The 17,450-nt window shown below is 42.6% G+C and overlaps 1 protein-coding gene across 1 annotated transcript in view; it reads left to right on the top strand.

The window, feature by feature from the left end:
• LOC106732019 (scavenger receptor cysteine-rich domain-containing protein DMBT1-like) overlaps positions 1 to 17,450 on the top strand; it is a 100,196-nt gene that overhangs the window by 47,496 nt on the left and 35,250 nt on the right. The window contains exon 24 of the mRNA XM_014573714.4: positions 3,665 to 3,825. Within this exon, the coding sequence (XP_014429200.4) occupies positions 3,665 to 3,825 (161 nt within the window). The remainder of the gene's footprint in view (positions 1 to 3,664; positions 3,826 to 17,450) is intronic.

Genomic DNA, 17,450 nt, shown 5'->3' with positions numbered 1-17,450 from the left:
TTTTCCGCAAAAGCACTTTTTGCGGAAAAGCGTCCATGGCCAATCTAGACGTGCTTTTCCGCAAAAAAGCCCCGATCACCATTTTCGCGATTGAGGCTTTTTTGAGGAAAACAGTGCTGTGCTGTTTACACTGGCCCTCTTGCGCAAATGATTTGAGCAAGAGGGCTTTTGCCCAAAAGGGAGCAGCACAGTATTTCTGCAAGAACACTGATGATTTTACATGAGATCATCAGTGTTCTTGCGGAAATTCAAACGGCCAGTGTAGACAGCTGGCAAGTTTTTCCGCAAAAGCAGATGATTTTGTGGAAAAACTTGTCAGTCTAGACACAGCCTCAGCCTATTACTAATGATGCAATAAGAATAGCATCTGACGAAGTGGGTCTATGCCCACAAAAGCTTATGCTCCAATACATCTATTAGTTTATAAGGTGCTACAGGACTCCTTGTCACTTATATACCACTATGTACCCCCTGACAAGGACCAGCTCAATCAGTGTGAGATCCCACTGCCCTGTAGGGGCCAGACAAAGTCAGCACCTCTAGGACACAACCTTATAAAAAGGTACAAACAAGTTACACATCACTCCTGTTGTCACCTTCTGACGTTACTTAGATACCAGCCATTACCCTTCACCTGGTGATTCGATCAAAATCCATCATGCTGTCATTTTAGATCCTTTCCTGAACCTGGGTATCTGTGAGGAGGGTGTGGGTACCAAGGTCTTTTTTAATGCGGTGCTGTTACCACTCTTCTGGAATGTGCTTTCAACCTATGTTCTGTTCCAATTATTGTTTTACAGCTGGTACTTATTGTTCTACACGTGTGCCAATTATCAGTGGCCTCTTGCTCACAGCCTAGCTTTGCTTTATATTAGCAAAGTCTTGACTGTTGTTGGCTAAGTCTCCAGCCTCATGCCAGGCCTATGATACATGGGCTTATGTTTCAGGCCCTCGTCTTACTAAACTAGGCATGGAAATACGTTGCAATGTTGGCTATAAAAGTGCCACATGAATGCTTATTCTCACTTTCTGCAGGTGACGTAAATAAGAAATGGGCAACATTGTCTCCTGTAAATGTAACAAACTTGTTTCCTTTAGCCCTGGTCTATGCTAGAGAGATATTTCAAAATAAGAGGCTGGTTATTTTGTAGTAATAACTCCTGCTTTGCACAAGGAATAACACTTTTTATTTCAACATAGCAGCAGTGTGGAAACTCCACTGCTGCTATTTCAAAATAACTACTTCCTAGACTTATTCAAAATAATTATTCTCCAGTGCTTCCCGAGGCTCTATGTCGAGGTAGCGCATTCACGTTAGTGGAACCTGCCTCGGACTAATTTCAAAGCTTTCCTGTAGAGTGAATACACTATTTCAAAATAGCTATTTGGGGAGTTATTATTCAAAATAAGTTATTTCAAAATAATTTTCTAGTGTAGAACAAGAAGCATGGCTGAGAGGACTTGTAGACGCTAAAGTTTACATTGTTTTATTTTTGAATGTAGTTATGTAACAATCTACATTTACAAGTTGTATGTTCACAGTGAAGATACTGCACTAAAGTACTAGTATGAGGTAAATTGAAAAATACTATTTCTTTTGTTTGCTGTTTTTACAGTTCAAATATTTGTAATAAAGAAGAATATAAAGTGAGCACTGTACACGTAAACTGCGTTGTAATTGAAAATATAGAAAAACATGCAAAATATTGAATACATTTCAATTGATATTCTATTATTCAGCAGTGTGATTAAAGCTTCAATAGCAATTAATTTTTAATAATGATTATTTTTATAGTTAATTATGTGAGTTAATTACAATTAATCAACTGCTATAATAGCAACGCATTCCTATTATGGCAATATAGGTGGGCACCTTCAACCCTAGTCTGATTTTGTGATCTTTGGGGGCTTTCTTAGGGTATGTCTAGACTACATGGCTCTGTCAGCGGAGCCATGTAAACTAGTTTACCTGACATAGTCAATGAAGCAGGGATTTAAATAATCCCCGCTTCATTAAAATAAAAATGGCCGCCACGCTGTGCTGACAATCAGCTGATCCGGCACAGCGCGGCAGTCTAGACACGGTGCGGTTGACAAGGGAAGCCGTTGTCAACCGCGCCATGTCTAGACTGCTTTGCTGTGCTGGATCAGCTGATTGTCGGCACAGCATGGCGGCCATTTTTATTTTAATGAAGCGGGGATTATTTAAATCCCCGCTTCATTGACTATGTCTGGTAAACTAGTTTACATGGCTCTGCCAACAGAGCCATGTAGTCTAGACATACCCCCAGTATCTGTTGTGTTGACTATTTGCACAAAGTCAACACAACACTCAAGAGGAGCCCATGTGTATGCAACCAAATTGATAGAGCAGGAGACTTGTCAGTACACCACACTGGTGAATCCTGACTACTACATCTGATATGCTAATCATTCATGTGCCCTTTGTGCTTTCACCAACATTTCGTAGGACATGCTCCGATGCTGATGATGCATATTAAAAAATAATATTTTGATTAAATTTGTGATACAATTTCTTGGGGGAGAATTATGTCTCCTGATCTGTGTTTCATGTGATCGAGTATGTCTAGACTACATGCTTTTTTCGAAAGACGCTTTTTTGGAAGCCTCTTTCGAAAAGGTCTGTTTTGAAAAGAGCATCTAGATTGCATTATGTGGATTGAAAAAGCAGTCTAGACGTTCTTTCAAAAAAATAGGCCCCTGGAAACTGCTTCTGCAGGAGCATGGGGGCAGCATTTACTTCCTGGTGCTGCTGCATGCCCTTTGCAGAGATGCATGCTTAAAGGGACCCCCCTGAAAAGCCATTGCTCTGCTCCTGCAGTTGACTTGCCTACTTCCTAGAGGGACAGCAAAGCTTCTGCAGTGCTTGCTTTGAGAGCCCTCCTTTCTGGGACATCACAGCAGTTGCTTTCCTGATTGTTTTTTTGTGCTTGTAGTTGGCTTTTTTGCCATGGAGCTAGAGCTGCCCCTGAGCAGGTGATGGCCCCACACTGTGATGCTTGAAGTTCTGCTGCATCTTCATGAGACCATCATGATGTCTGTGCTAGATCTGGATTCAGAACCCAGCTTTGAGCCCCTCACTCGGGCTGCATCCCCACTGCCCTTGCCACCGAACTTATTCTTGGAGAGGTGAGTTTGGAGGCTGGACACCAGTTCAGATTGGTGGGACCGTCTTGTTATGGAGCAGTGGGATGGCCAGGCTTGTCTCTGAAACTTCTGTATGTGGAAGTCCACCTTCCAGGACACCCACAATGCCAGGACACCCACTTACGGCCCGCCATCCCACGGTCGCTATTGCCCACCCCGATGGCTACCGCTCAGTGGGACACCAGTTTGGTGTGGGGAGGTCTACTGTTGGGGCCGTCCTGATAGAGGTAAGTTACTCTCTGGGGACAGTCCATGGGGGGGGGGGTCGGACAAAGGGGACGGTCAGGACCGGGCAGAGGGAATGGGGAATGGGGTGGGAGTGGTAGAAATCCTCCTGGACTCACCCTGCCATGGTGCGGGGGAGGAGGGGCAGAGGGGTTGCCTGAGGGAGGGCTCTTGGGGTCTGGGAGGGGAGAGGTGGGGGAGCACCTTTCATCAGCTCAGGCAACTCCTCTAATTTCCTGTTATGTGTGTTTCTATTTGTCCCTTTCTGCAGGTGATGACGGCCATCATTTCAGAGCTGCTTCACAGGACTGTCCGGCTTGGAGACCTGGATACCATCATGGTTGGATTTCCAGGACTAGGATTTCTGAACTGCGGTGGAGCAATTGATGCGACTGACATCCTGATCCACGCACCGCCCCATCGAGCGGCCCAGTACATTAACAGAAAGGGCTACTTTTCCAGGGTGCTGCAGGCCCTGGTCAGTCACCAGGGACAATTCACTGACATTTGTGTCGGGTGGTCAGGCCGGGCACGCGATGCCCACATCTTCTGGAACTTGTAACTGTACTGCAGGCTGCAGGTCCGGACATTCTTTCCGGAGCGCAATTTTGCATTTGGGGATGTGCAGATGTTTGGGTGTGTCTAGACTACATGCCTCCGTCAACGGAGGCATGTAGATTAGACAGATCAGCAGTGGGAAATGAAGCTGCGATTTAAATAAGCACGGCTTCATTTACATTTAAATGGCTGCCCCGCTCTGCCGATCAGCTGTTTATTGGCAGAGCGGGTCAGTCTAGACGTTCCCCTGTCGACAGAAAACCCTTTTGTCAACCGCCCCGTTATGCCTTGTGGGATGCGGTTTACCTGGGTGGTCGACAAAAGGGTTTTCTGTCGACAGGGGAACGTCTAGACTGACCCGCTCTGCCAATAAACAGCTGATCGGCAGAGCGGGGCAGCCATTTAAATGTAAATGAAGCCGTGATTATTTAAATCGCGGCTTCATTTCCCACTGCTGATCTGTCTAATCTACATGCCTTTGTCGACGGAGGCATGTAGTTTAGACGTACCCTTTATGTGCATTGTGGCTGATGCGGCGTACCCCCTTATGCCCTGGCTCATGAAGCCATTCACTGGACATCTAGATGTGAGCAGAGAACTGTTTAACTCCCACCTGAACCAGGCTCGCTTTCAGGTAGAATGCGCCTTCGGGCATCTGAAGGGTAGGTTTAGATGCCTTCTTACTCACCTGGACATGGAGGAACGCAACACCCCTGAGGTAGTTGCTGCCTGTTGTGTGCTGCGCAACCTGGTGGAGAGGAAAGGGGATGACTTCCTCCCAGGGTGGGGGACATGGGCTGATGTGGAGGGGAGGCGGTTTGAGTAGCCCTGGACAGCTGACATCCGCCAAGCTCACCAGTCAGGATTGCAAATTCGGGAGGCCCTGAGGGAGAGAGTCTCCCAAGGAGCCTGATGACTTTCCCCAGGGCCTTCCAAATGTGGGTTTGCTCCATGCCCCAAGTGCCTTCCCCGCCCCCCAAACCCATCCCTGTCCCACTTTGTACACATACACAGAGAAGATAGACAGGTGTGGTTTATTGCACAGTTGTATGTAACAAACAGTATAACTCTTCTGTAATGAAAAATAAACTTTTCGTTGACAAATTAAAGGCTTCCCTCACTCACTTTCATTGGTGGGAAGGGGGATGTAAACCGGGAAGCGGGGAGGGAGGCTCAGGGCTGCAGGTGCCACCTGGATGAATAGGTCCTGCCACCTCGTGTACGAGGGCCTGCTCGGAGATGGCCGTGTATGCAGCCTGGGACAGTAGGGGGCTGGGCAGGAGATGGGGCTGCACCAGGGTCTGGGATGGCACAGGATGGGGAGGAGAAGGCTGAGCAGGAACAGGGACAGGACCTGGGAAGGCCATCGCCTCCCGGATAGCAGCGCAAACTGCAGTGCGCTGCTGGACGAACTCGTCCAGCAAGCGACTGTGCCACTCTGCCTCTGCCTGCATCCTCTGTGTAAATGTGTCCTGCATCCCTTGCAGGACCGAGATGTACTGGTGCATCAGGTTCAGGTATGTGCGCCAATGCCGATGGGTTCCATGCAGCCATCTGGGTGGTGGGACAGGTGTGGTGCGCCCATCCTGGACAGCTGGTCCGGCTGTGGAGGACAAAAGGGAAAAGTTGTCAGTCATGCATGCTCACACTTTCCCTGAGAGGGCATGCCCTCCTTCTCAGCAGTCAGTGTCTGTCCTAGGGTCAGGGGATTCTGATGTGGTCTCAGCAAGGCATGGTGTGGCCTGGCCAGATGCCATGGCCTCACTGGAGCCCAGAAGGTGTGCAGGCCACCATCCTGCCAGCCTCCCCCCCCCCCCACACACACACACACATCATGGCCAAGCAGCACAGACACGTGTCAGGCCACAGTTGGGGTTCCCACAGGTTGCTGAGAGGCCTGGAGCTGAGTGGCCATCCCAGGGTCCCCAACCCATGCCTGCACCTGATCAGGAGCAGGTGGTGCCTTTACATTTTGTGAAGGAGACATATGATTGTGTATGGGATTTTTGATAATGTCAGAAAGATAAATTACAGTTCTGTTTTTCAACATGTGAGTATGGACAAGTAAGGCGACACTCCATTTCTTATCTCCAAAGGTATTTTGAAGGAAATGTCATGTTGATACTGTTCCAATTACGTGGATATTGTATTTCGATTACTCCCATCTATTGAGTCACACACCTACATAATCAGAACCTATAAATTCTAATGTTTCTTTCATTGGAACTCTCACAAGATGGGTACCACAATGTTCTTCACTTGGATATTACTGTTTATTTCTGGAATTCTTCAGATAACTTCTAGTAAAATGCCTAACATTCTTGCAAAGTCATTCTTACAAAAATGCAAAGACCTGTTTTGCTCATTTCTCTGGGTCCAAATCTAGGACTTCCCATCATGGCCATGGAAGCTTTGTGCAAAGATTAAAGGTAGAATAGGGCCACGCTGGATAGAAAAAGGGTCCCAATGATTCTTTGAACTTCTTCTTCCAAACTGAACTTGCAACATAAATATTGAAGGGAAAAAAAACATAATCTTTCTCCCCTGAACATTTTCCTTGGGCCTCTCTCATCACTTAAATATTTTGAGGGCCTAATCTTGAGAGGCACTGAGCATTAGAATGAGAGAGCCAGTGAGCTTACTACTGGAACAACTGTTGAAAAACACTACACTTCAGTTATGTAATTAATTTGGTTTTATGATTTGTTTGGCATTATCTTGAAGTTGGCACATTATTAAAAATCTAGATATGTCCCTATTAAAATTATGTTAATCAACATATTGTTCTTCTTTTCTATTCATAATTCCCACAACTGCTTCTCCAATGGGTATGTCCTAATTATTTTACTTTTTCTAGGTTGTAGTCTTCTGTAGTCTTCTAGGTTGTAGTCTTCTCATTAGAATATACAAATGATCCAATGGCACCAGATTCCTTTTCAGGGAAACAGGGACAGCATGCTAAAAAATATTAGGACTTTTGGCAAGCTGTCTTCAATAATATCTTAATCCAGAGGCCCCTATTGCGCCAATCAATATTTAAGATAAAATAGAATAAAATTTGTCTTACAAACCCCTTCCTCTCTACCAAACTACACACAGAATAAATACCAGCATATGTAGCGGTTTCAATAATTATTACTGTATGCCTGAATGCACTAATAATGTCTATATTATCTACCCACCATCTGTGCTTGCCAGAATACATGCATGAAGTTGTCAGCCAAGCCTATCTCCGCTCACATGGCTATACTGCTTGGGATGTCTGCTTGAATGACCCTTCTTGTACACCAAACATTACATCGAAGTATGTTATATTCAACATATCATACAATGGCTGAAAGAGATATGAAGTTGAATATTTAGTAGCCTGGTTAGGTAGTTGTGAGCAAACTGCAGAATTAATTCAATAGGTCACAGACAAAAGCCTGTACTTCAGTTCATAGGAAATAGAAGTGAACCAATAGTTGCAAGTTCAAATTCACTGAATACTGCTACCTATCCTTCCTCTGCCTTCAGGGAATTCCTCACTTAGGGTACATCTAAACTACATTCTTCTTTCGAAAGGAGATATGCAAATTTGGCACTAATTTGCATATCTTCTTCTGATCGCTTTTTCGAAAGAACTCTTCTTCCTCAAAAAATGAGGCGTGCAGGGTTCTTGCAAAAAAGGGTTTTTTTTCTGAAAGAACCGCGTCTAAACTGCTTTCTTTTAAAAAAAAAAATGCTTTTGAAAAAGCGATCGAAGATTATATGCAAATTAGTGCCAAAATTGCATATCTCCTTTTGAAAGAAGAATGTAGTCTAGATGTACCCTTATTGTAAATTGACTTTATGGGGATTATTGGGGGCAGGAAGATCTATGAACAACCTCAACCCATGTACACAGACTTTTTTTGAGCATGAACTGATGTTCATGATTAGTGATGATACATGGCACTTACACAGGCTACAGTTTAACAAGGTACATACAGCAATCAAATTTAAATCATTCACTTCAACAGTGCTTTAGAATAGACTTATACTTACATATCAGAGGGTACGTCTAGACTACAGGCTTTTGTCGACAGAAGTTTTGTCGACAGATACTGTCGACAAAGCTTCTGTCGAGAAAGAGCGTCTAGACTACATCCAGTTCTGTCGACAAAGCAAGCTGCTTTGTCAACATGGCAGTGTAGACGCAAAGGACAGTTTAGATGCAATAACGCCTTCTGTCGACAGAACTCTGTCGACAAAAGGTGTTATTCCTCGTAAAATAAGGTTTACCAGCATCGACAAAACTGCTGAGTTCTATTGATGTTATATCAACAGAACTCAGCGGTAGTGTAGACGCAGGTTTAGTTTTGTCGACAAAAGTCCACTTTTGTTGACAAAACCCTGTAGTCTAGACACACCCTTACTGAATCAGGACCTTTGTGCATTCTGTGTTCAAAACTTTGCACAAATGTTAACTTACATGACTGAGTATAGGTTTAAATAATGCATTTTTTCACATCTCAATATAAGCACGATACCATAAAGCCAGGAAAGTTATTTAAAATGTGTTGTGAATAGAAATGACCAAAATCACACTTCCTTTCAAAATATTGCCAGTGGAAGCAATGCTTTAAAATGTGTGCAATTCTATGAGAGCCTGAAAAATGTAATAAGCAAAATAGTAATTATGACCTCAAGCAAACACATGTCTACCTTAGATAATTATCTTGTTAGTTGTTAAAGTGCTACATGACTGCTTTTTTTAGCTTTAGATAATTCTGTTTAATGTGTTAAACAGGGAAATAACAGCACTGTCATCTATTCCAACTTGATCAAAGCAACCTCTTCTGGTCACATAATCAAAAGGGCTAAAGATTTTCACTTGCACGTCAACTGCAAAATGCTCCATACACATGGATAGAAATAATATATGTTGCAGAGGATGTTACTGAAATCAGTGAAACGCAGTACAGCAGATAACATTTCATTTTACCAATCACCATCCTTCTCACGGCCAGTGTCTTACTCTCCATACTATGTTGACTTGAACCAGAATTTATTTCTTCAAGTTTCAGTTCACAGCTCTGACCCAAATTTGGTGTTGTTTATGGACACTTGTGTTGCATCATCTGATTTTAAAACAGTAACCTATGACATTATCAGGAAGGAGTAAGGACTTGTTTATGGAATAATTTGCATTGGGCCAGTGTGAGGTAATTTCAGTTTCTTTTCCCATTAAACTAGTTAAAACAACTTTTTTTTTGGCAAATCCTGGCAAAAAATGAGAAATAACAATAGAAATGACATTTAGGCCATCAACTCTGCACCAGTGATTCCATTTAAGGATTTTCACCTGCCCATATCAAGACTCAATTAATCGCCAAATAATTTGTTTATAGAATTTAATTGTATATTTTTTAGAAAATTCTTCTTTGTTTTTTAAAGAAAAATCTTTTTTTTTTTTTTTTGCCATCTTTGGGTTTGTCACACACTGGAAATGTTATTTCAAATTATGTAATTCAATAATTGAGATTTAAAGTCTCCTTTTTCTTCATGTCTATATCTTTTAAAAATCTTTTCAGTTTCTTTTCATGGTGGATCTGTGTTTTGCAAGTGACATTTAAGAATTTTAACGTCATGCAGGTGAACCCAGAACTGTTTATCTGTCTCGCCTTAAATCATTTCTCATGGAAAAGTCAGATATAAGAATTATAGAATACAATTTAGATTCTTAGGAAGGATGCAAAAAATAAAATAGATCACGGATATCATCCAGTATGGCAATTCCTATGTTTCCATGCTTTACCTGCTAGAATTTCTCTATCACTAGTTTCTTCACCTTTCTGAGTATGAAAATGTATGTCTTTCGGGAGCAGGTCCCATTGCCAATGAATATAAGACATATTTGTTTGTTGGTTCAACCATAATTGTATATAAATAATAGGGAAGAAGAATTAAATCTGAAAATAATTCAATCAGGGTAGCATAAGAACTGCAGCACATATAGCAGTTTAGTTTTAAAAAGCCACCTGATAATTAAAACCTCCTATTTATTGCAGGATATGAAAATTAAATTAAGAAATAATCAAATAAAATCATATAATGATACAGCTAAATCTTTTAAACCTAATATTATTGATTATTATACCTAATATTTATTCAAATTACAAAAATAAATAAAAGTATCATATATATATTTAAACATATCTCAACCATCTATTGGTAACAGAAATGTTGGCATGAACATAAAATAACATAGTAACACATAATTTATAGTATAAATTGAGAGTATAAAAAGATTAATTTAATACTTTGTAATCTTTATTATGAGAACAAATTTATTAAAAGTGTATGACATACATTCATGATAGGACAACTCCGCAGCTTATTCCGAGATAATAGCTGTATGTTAACAGATAAGTTGTGTTCCTTTTCTTGATGGTTAAATTGAATCAGCATGCACTGGCATGGAATTTTGACATTTACTAAAGTTAGCCAACACTGACAGGAAAAAGAAGCCCAGTTCAGCCTTCTCTGTCTGGACGGCTCTTCCCTTAGCGCTGCTCTACTCTGCCCTGGCAGCCCAAGTTCACAAAGAAGAAGGATTCTATTATTCTTTTCTCACTTATTGGCCTGCCTACTCTGTCAGCTGGGCTGACTTGGACTCTTCCTTATGGCCCTGGAGACTATCAATCATAGGATCCCAATTTCTCTTTGGTATTGCTAAAAATGTTTTATTTTTAACTTATTCTGATGTGTTTCACTCACTCTTTGAAGTTTACATATGGGGAGGAAACATATTTTTAATGTACATATTTGTAATCCATATAACCTACATTCATTTTCGGAAAGCCGAGATTGATCCTGTGAAGTCTTTCTGTGCTAGAACTTTTAAAGCAAATTATGAGCAGCTCTCTCCAACTTCATGCATAACCATTGACCTACCAAGCCATCCGTACCCACATTTCCCAGCCAGTGTAAGGAGAGGGGCAGGGCAGCGCAGCACAGGCTGGGATGTAGATGCCGCGTCAGGAGCCCGGCTGGGAGCATGCATGCCTCCCACAGAGCACTCCTAGCTGTCCCCTTTCACCTGCCTGGATGCCTGCTGCTTAGCATGCCAGCCTGCAGAAGAGTGCTGGGATCCCAGCTAGAAGCATGCCATGTCTCCTCCTGCAACCGAGCACCCCAGTGCCACCCCATGTCTCCTCTTAGTGGAGTGGTGCAGCGGGGCACACCACCTTACTTTTGCCTCTGCACAAGACCTCCAAAATGGTGGCCTAACCACTGGAGCAAAGAAATTCATTGCTACAGGGCCTTCCTGTAATTGGGGCATGTCTGTCCTGGGGAGAGCCAACACTGCAGAGGGGGCCCTATAATCAATAATCTCCACACATTTTTCCATAAGCTGTGTTCATCCTGGAAGATATTCCACTTCTGAGGGTGTGAAGGGAAGCAAGGGAAGGTCTTTCCCAAACTGTGCTGCTTAGTGCACTAGTCTAGGAGCTGACTTTGCCTGTGAAGACTAAGGCAAAAAAAGCATTGAGTACTTCAGCTTTTCCCATACCATCTGTCAATAAATTACCTCCCTCATCCAGTAAGGGTCCTACCCCTTCCCTGATAACCCTCTTATTTCTAACATGCCTATAGAAATATTTCTTGTTATCTTTCGCATCTCTTTCTAGCTGCAATTCCAATTGCACTTTGGCTTTCCTGATTATACCCCTGCATGCTCAAGCAATATATTTATACTGCTCCCTAGTTATCTGTTCAAGTTTCCACTTCTTCTAAGCTTCTTTTTTGTGCTTAAGCTCGCCAAAGATTTCACTGTTAAGCCTAGCTGGTCGCCTACCATATTTGCTTTTCTGACTGCACATTAGGATGGTTTGTTCCTGTGCCTTCAATAAGGCTTATTTAAAATACTGCTAGTTCTTCTGGACTCCTTTCCCCTCATGTTAGCATCCCAGGGGATCCTGCCCATTAGTTTCACAAGGGCAGGGGTACCATTTCAGATTTTGGTGGTGGTGGGGGGCTGACCTGTGCATACCATGATGTGTGTGTGTGTGGGGGGGGAAGAGAGTGAGATCAGGGGGGTACAGACTGAGGACAGCAGTTTCAGTAGTGATACTGAGCATGCTCAGTACAAGCCAAGCAACAAATGGGAAGGGGGGAACCATCCCCATCCACACACCCCCTCACACAAATCATTACTAGCCAGGGAATACCAAGGCACTGGAAAACTCTGCTTTTTTGGCACACAATTTAGCAGCTGGCTGACAAGAGCTCTGTATCTAATTTCTGTATAAAAGAAAGAAAATTAAATAAATATTAGATCCACTCAGCTCTAACACTAACATATTCTGACATCTTGTGGCAAGTCACTCAAGGGACACTGGTTAGCCTTAAAATTTTAATGTCCATTCTTACTTTGTTACTAACACTGTGGAGAGACTGAGATTGAGACAAAATGCAGGACAATGTAGCACTTTAAAGACTAACAAGATGGTTTATTAGATGATGAGCTTTCGTGGGCCAGACCCACTTCCTCAGATCAAATAGTGGAAGAAAGTACCGAGACCCATCAGGACTCCATCTCGGCTCTGGATGGGGAGTGTGGTCTAGAGGGTCAGCTTCTTGGGTTAAGCTAGTGAAGGAATAAATAACATTTCAATATTCTATTTTTTCATACCATTTAGTCATTTCTTTTCTACGCTGAAAAGTCCCAGTCTTGTTAATCTCTCCTCATATGGAAACTGTTCCTTACTTTTAATCATTTCTGTTACTCTTTCTGTACCTTTTCCAAATCCAATATATCGTTTTTTAGATGGGTTAACCAGATCTGCATACAACATTCAAGATATGAGCATAGAATTACTTTATGAAGAGGCAATATGGTATTTTGTCTTATTAGCTATTCCTTTTCTAATGATTCCATTAGCTGTTTTAGTTTTTAGACTGCCATTGCACATTGATCAGATGTTGTCAGGGAACTATCCACAATTATTCCAAGATCTCTTTCTTGAGTGGTAACAGCTATTTTGTATGTATAGTTAGGATTATATTTTCCCATGTGCATTACTTTGCACTTATCAATGCTGAATTCCATCTTCCTTTGTGTTGCTCAGTCACCCAGTTTTGTGAAATCCCTTTGTAACTCCTTGCGGTCACCTTTGGATAAGTCCCTGTCACCCCTTTTTCAAGAACATTTGTAAGTTTCACAGCAGTGATCCAAATGCAAATCCCAGCAGCACAACATTCATTCCTATTCTTCCCCGCATCTTTTAAGTGAAGTACACAGCAATGTTTTCATGATGATCTAACAATCTTTCAATTAGCTGAATGCCCAGCTTTTTGTTATTTTTAATCACCTGCCTCTCTCTTTTTATAACAAACTCCCTGTCCCAAAGGCAAAGCTGCAAGCAGCTCAAACTCTGTTGCATTTAAAAACTGCCTCGAGTCAGAGTATGCAGATTTAAGCAAAGCTCAGGCATTAAATCCAGGGCATTAAATGCAAGCATTCCAACCTCGGGAGGGAAGGCTACTGTGCTTTTAGCCCTCCACAAATGGTGCCTTTTCCTGGGGGAGTCAAAGTCTGCTTTTCTGAAGTCCAGAGTCTGTATTTTGCTGCTCTCCTTTCTTCCTTTGGTCAGGATCCTGCAATCATGATCACTGTTGCCCAGGTTGCCACTCACATCTACTTCGCCTAGTAATCCCTCCCTGTTTGTAAGCAGCAGGTCAAGTTGAGCATGGCCCTTGGTTGGTTCCTTCAGCACTTGTACCAGGAAGTTGTTCCAACATTCTCCAGAAACTTCCTGGATTGTCTGTATTGGTCTCCTAACAGATGTCAGGGTGCTTGAAGTCCCCTAAGAGAACCAGGGCCTGTAATCTGGAAGCTTCTGTTAGTTGTCTGAAGAAAGTCTCATCTACCACATCCACCTGATCAGGTGGTCTATAGCAGACACCCGCCATGACATCACCCTTGTTGATCCTGCCTCTAAATGTAACCCAAGGACGTTCAACAGGCATTTCTCACACTTTACACTAGAGCTCTGAGCAATCATACTGCTCTTTTACATATTGTGCAACTCCTCTACCTGTTCTCCCTTGCCTGTCCTTCCTGAACAGTTTATGCCCTTCCAGGACAGTGCTCCAATCATGTGAGTCATCCTACCAAGTCTCCGTTATTCCAGTCAAATCATATTTCTTTAACTATGCCAGGACTTCCAGTTCTTCCAGCTTGTTTCCCAGGTTTCTTGCATTCCTTTACAGACCGCTTAGATAATTAGTGGATTGCTCTACTTTCTCAGTACAAATCTGGGGTCCTCCTCTGTTGCACCTTCCTACCTGTGTTTCTTCTTGATATGCCACTTCCCTACTTAGCTTAGGGCTTAGATTACTGACCCCCAACAAAAGTAGTTTAAAGCCCTCCTCGCTAGGTTTGCAAGCCTGCTGCATGTTCTTGGCCATGTCAAGCCTTACGTCCTCTGCTGCTGGATGGATGTGACTTCTGTTCTTACTCAACTCAGTCCCAGCAAAATAAACGTCAGATCATGCAATTTGCATACAATCCTAGTTCCACTCCTGTCTATAATAATATATATTTAATATGTATTTTAATTAACTGTGTAAGAAAGCTTCCATACAGTTCTGTTAAGGTAGTTCTGAGTATTGGGAGTAGGACTGGTTAGTTCATCTGAGTTGGAGGGACCAGTATAAATCTGTCATTACTTTACATATTGCAGATGGGGTTTGTGACTACAATAAATACATCCTCTGCACAAAGGTAATTACCCAGAAGTGGATTTATTTTTTTCACAAAAGTATGACACCAAAAGCAAATAGCATTGCCTAGTAACAAAATGATGAAAGCAAATAAAAATTGCATAAATATACCAAGATGAGAGGCCAAATATGCTGCCATAGAAAAGCCTATCCTAATGAGAGACTAAGAGATAAAAGGAAGTCATAAATGTTCACTAGTACAATAAATCAGTGAGTTGTATAAACTGTGGTTTAGTGCTCTTTTTTCATACTTCTTTATTATAGTTCATGCTCCAAGAAACCACATGGCAGTCAGCCAACTTTTTCAAGATACTGAATACACATGCATACACAGTGATAGACACAGAATTGAAACTGAACCTAGAGCTGAAAGGCTAGAAAACACACATCAATATGACTAGTTAGCTCCATTCCCTGCTCAGCATTGTGGTATTTAATGAGAATCAAAACCACAGCACTGGTTTAACCCCGCCATTCTATAATACAGCTGTTAGACTGCCTTGATGAATAAATATTATATGTCTATTTTACACATTGTAAATGAAGGTTGGCTATAGAATTGGATGATCTTGGCTCACCCACTAGCGGCCAGTATAAATAGCTATGCTCAATAAAATTGTCCTGGAGTCTCCAGGAATTAAAGATTAATCTTTAAAGATTATGTTGTGACCAAACCTTCAGAAATACATTAGAAAGTTAAGAACGTTTTGAAAGACTTAGTGGTTACTGAATTTTCCAGCTAATAAATCTATAACATTCTATTTATGGTTTTTCCTAGATTTATGGTAAAAAATTAACCAGCCAGATTAGATGTTCATAGAATCATAGAAGCATAGAACCATAGAGCTGGAAGAGACCTCAGAACGTCATCAAGTCCAGCCCCCTGCTCTAGGCAGGACCAATCCCATCTAAATCAACCCGGCCAGGGCTTTGTCAAGCCGAGACTTAAAAATCTCTAGGGATGGAGACTCCACCACTTCCCTAGGTAACCCATTCCAGTGCTTCACCACTCTCCTAGTAAAATAGTTTTTCCTAATATCCAACCTGGACCTCTCCCACCACAACTTGAGACCATTGCTCCTTGTTCTGCCATCCGTCACCACTGAAAACAGCCTTTCTCCAGCCTCTTTGGAACCTCCCTTCAGGAAGTTGAAGGCTGCTATCAAATCCCCCCTCACTCTTCACTTCTGCAGACTAAACAGACCCAACTCCCCAGCCTCTCCTCATAGGTCATATGCTCCAGCCTCCTAATCATTTTGGTTGCCCTCCCCTGGACCCTCTCCAATGCATCCACATCCTTTTGTAGTGGGGGGCCCAGAACTGGGCACAATACTCAAGATGTGGCCTCACAAGAGCCGAATAAAGGGGAATAATCACATCTCTGGAACTGCTGGCAATGCTCCTCCTAATGCAACCTAATATGCCATTAGCCTTCTTGGCTACAAGGGCACATTGTTGACTCATATCCAGCTTCTCATCCACTGTAATCCCCAGGTCCTTTTCTGCAAACTATGACTTAACTGGTTGGTCCCCAGCCTGTAACAATGCTTGGGATTCTGCTGTTCCAAGTGCAGGACTCTGCCTGTGTCCTTGTTGAACCTCATCAGATTTCTTGTGGCCCAATCCTCCAATTTGTCTAAGTCACTCCGGACCCTATCTTTGCCCTTGAGTGTATCTGCCTCTCCCACTAGCTTAGTGTCATTTGCAAACTTGCTGAGGGTGCAATCCATCCCCTCATCCAGGTCATTAATAAAGATATTGAAGAAAACCGGTCCTAGAACCGAACCTTGGGGCACTCCCCTAGAAACCGACCACTATCCTGACATCGAGCCGTTGATCACTATCCACTGGCCAGGTTTCTATCCATCTTACAGTCCATTTATTCAATCCACATTCCCTTAACTTCCTGGTAAGAATATTGTGGGAGACCGTATCAAAAGACTTGCTAAAGTCAAGGTATATCACATCCACTGACTTTCCCATATCTACAGAGACACTTACCTCATCATAGAAGCCAATCAGATTGGTCATGCATGACTTGCCCTTTGTGAATCCATGCTGACTATTCTGGATCACTTTCCCCTCTTCCAAGTGCTTCAAAATGGATTCCTTAATGATCCTTTCCATGATTTTTCCAGGGACCGAGGTAAGACTGACTGGTCTATAGCTCCCTGGATCATCCTTCTTCCCTTTTTTGAAGATGGGCACTACATTTGCCTTTTTCCAATAATCTGGGATTCTCCCGATCGCCACAACTTTTCAAAGATAATGGCCAAAGACTCCTCGATGACATTTGCCAACTCCTTCAGTACCTTCGGATGCATTAAGTCCGGACCCATGGATTTGTGTATGTTTAGCTTTTCTAAGCAGATCCTAATCTGTTCTTGACCCACCAGGGGCTGTCCATCTTCATCCCACCTTGTGTCACTTAGCGCATTAGTCTGGGAACTGACCTTGTCCGTGAATACAGAGGCAAAGAAAGCATTAAGTACTTCAGCTTTCCCCACATCATCTGTCACTAGGTTACCTCCTTCATCTAGTAGGAGTCCCACACCCTCTCTGATCACCTTCTTCTTGTTAACATGCCTGTACAAACCTTTCTTGTTATCCTTCACATCCTTTGCCAGTCGCAATTCCAATTGTGCTTTCGCCTTCCTGATAACCCCCCGGCATTCTCGAGCTATACATTTATACCCCTCCTTGGTCATTTGTCCAAGTTTCCACTTTTTGTAAGCTCCCTTTTTGTG

Source organism: Pelodiscus sinensis, chromosome 8 (assembly GCF_052426305.1).
Source record: "Pelodiscus sinensis isolate ZL-2025 chromosome 8, ASM5242630v1, whole genome shotgun sequence".
NCBI lineage: Eukaryota > Metazoa > Chordata > Testudines > Trionychidae > Pelodiscus > Pelodiscus sinensis.
The sequence above is the reverse complement of the archived record's forward strand: the minus strand, read 5'-3'. Positions and strand labels throughout refer to the sequence as shown.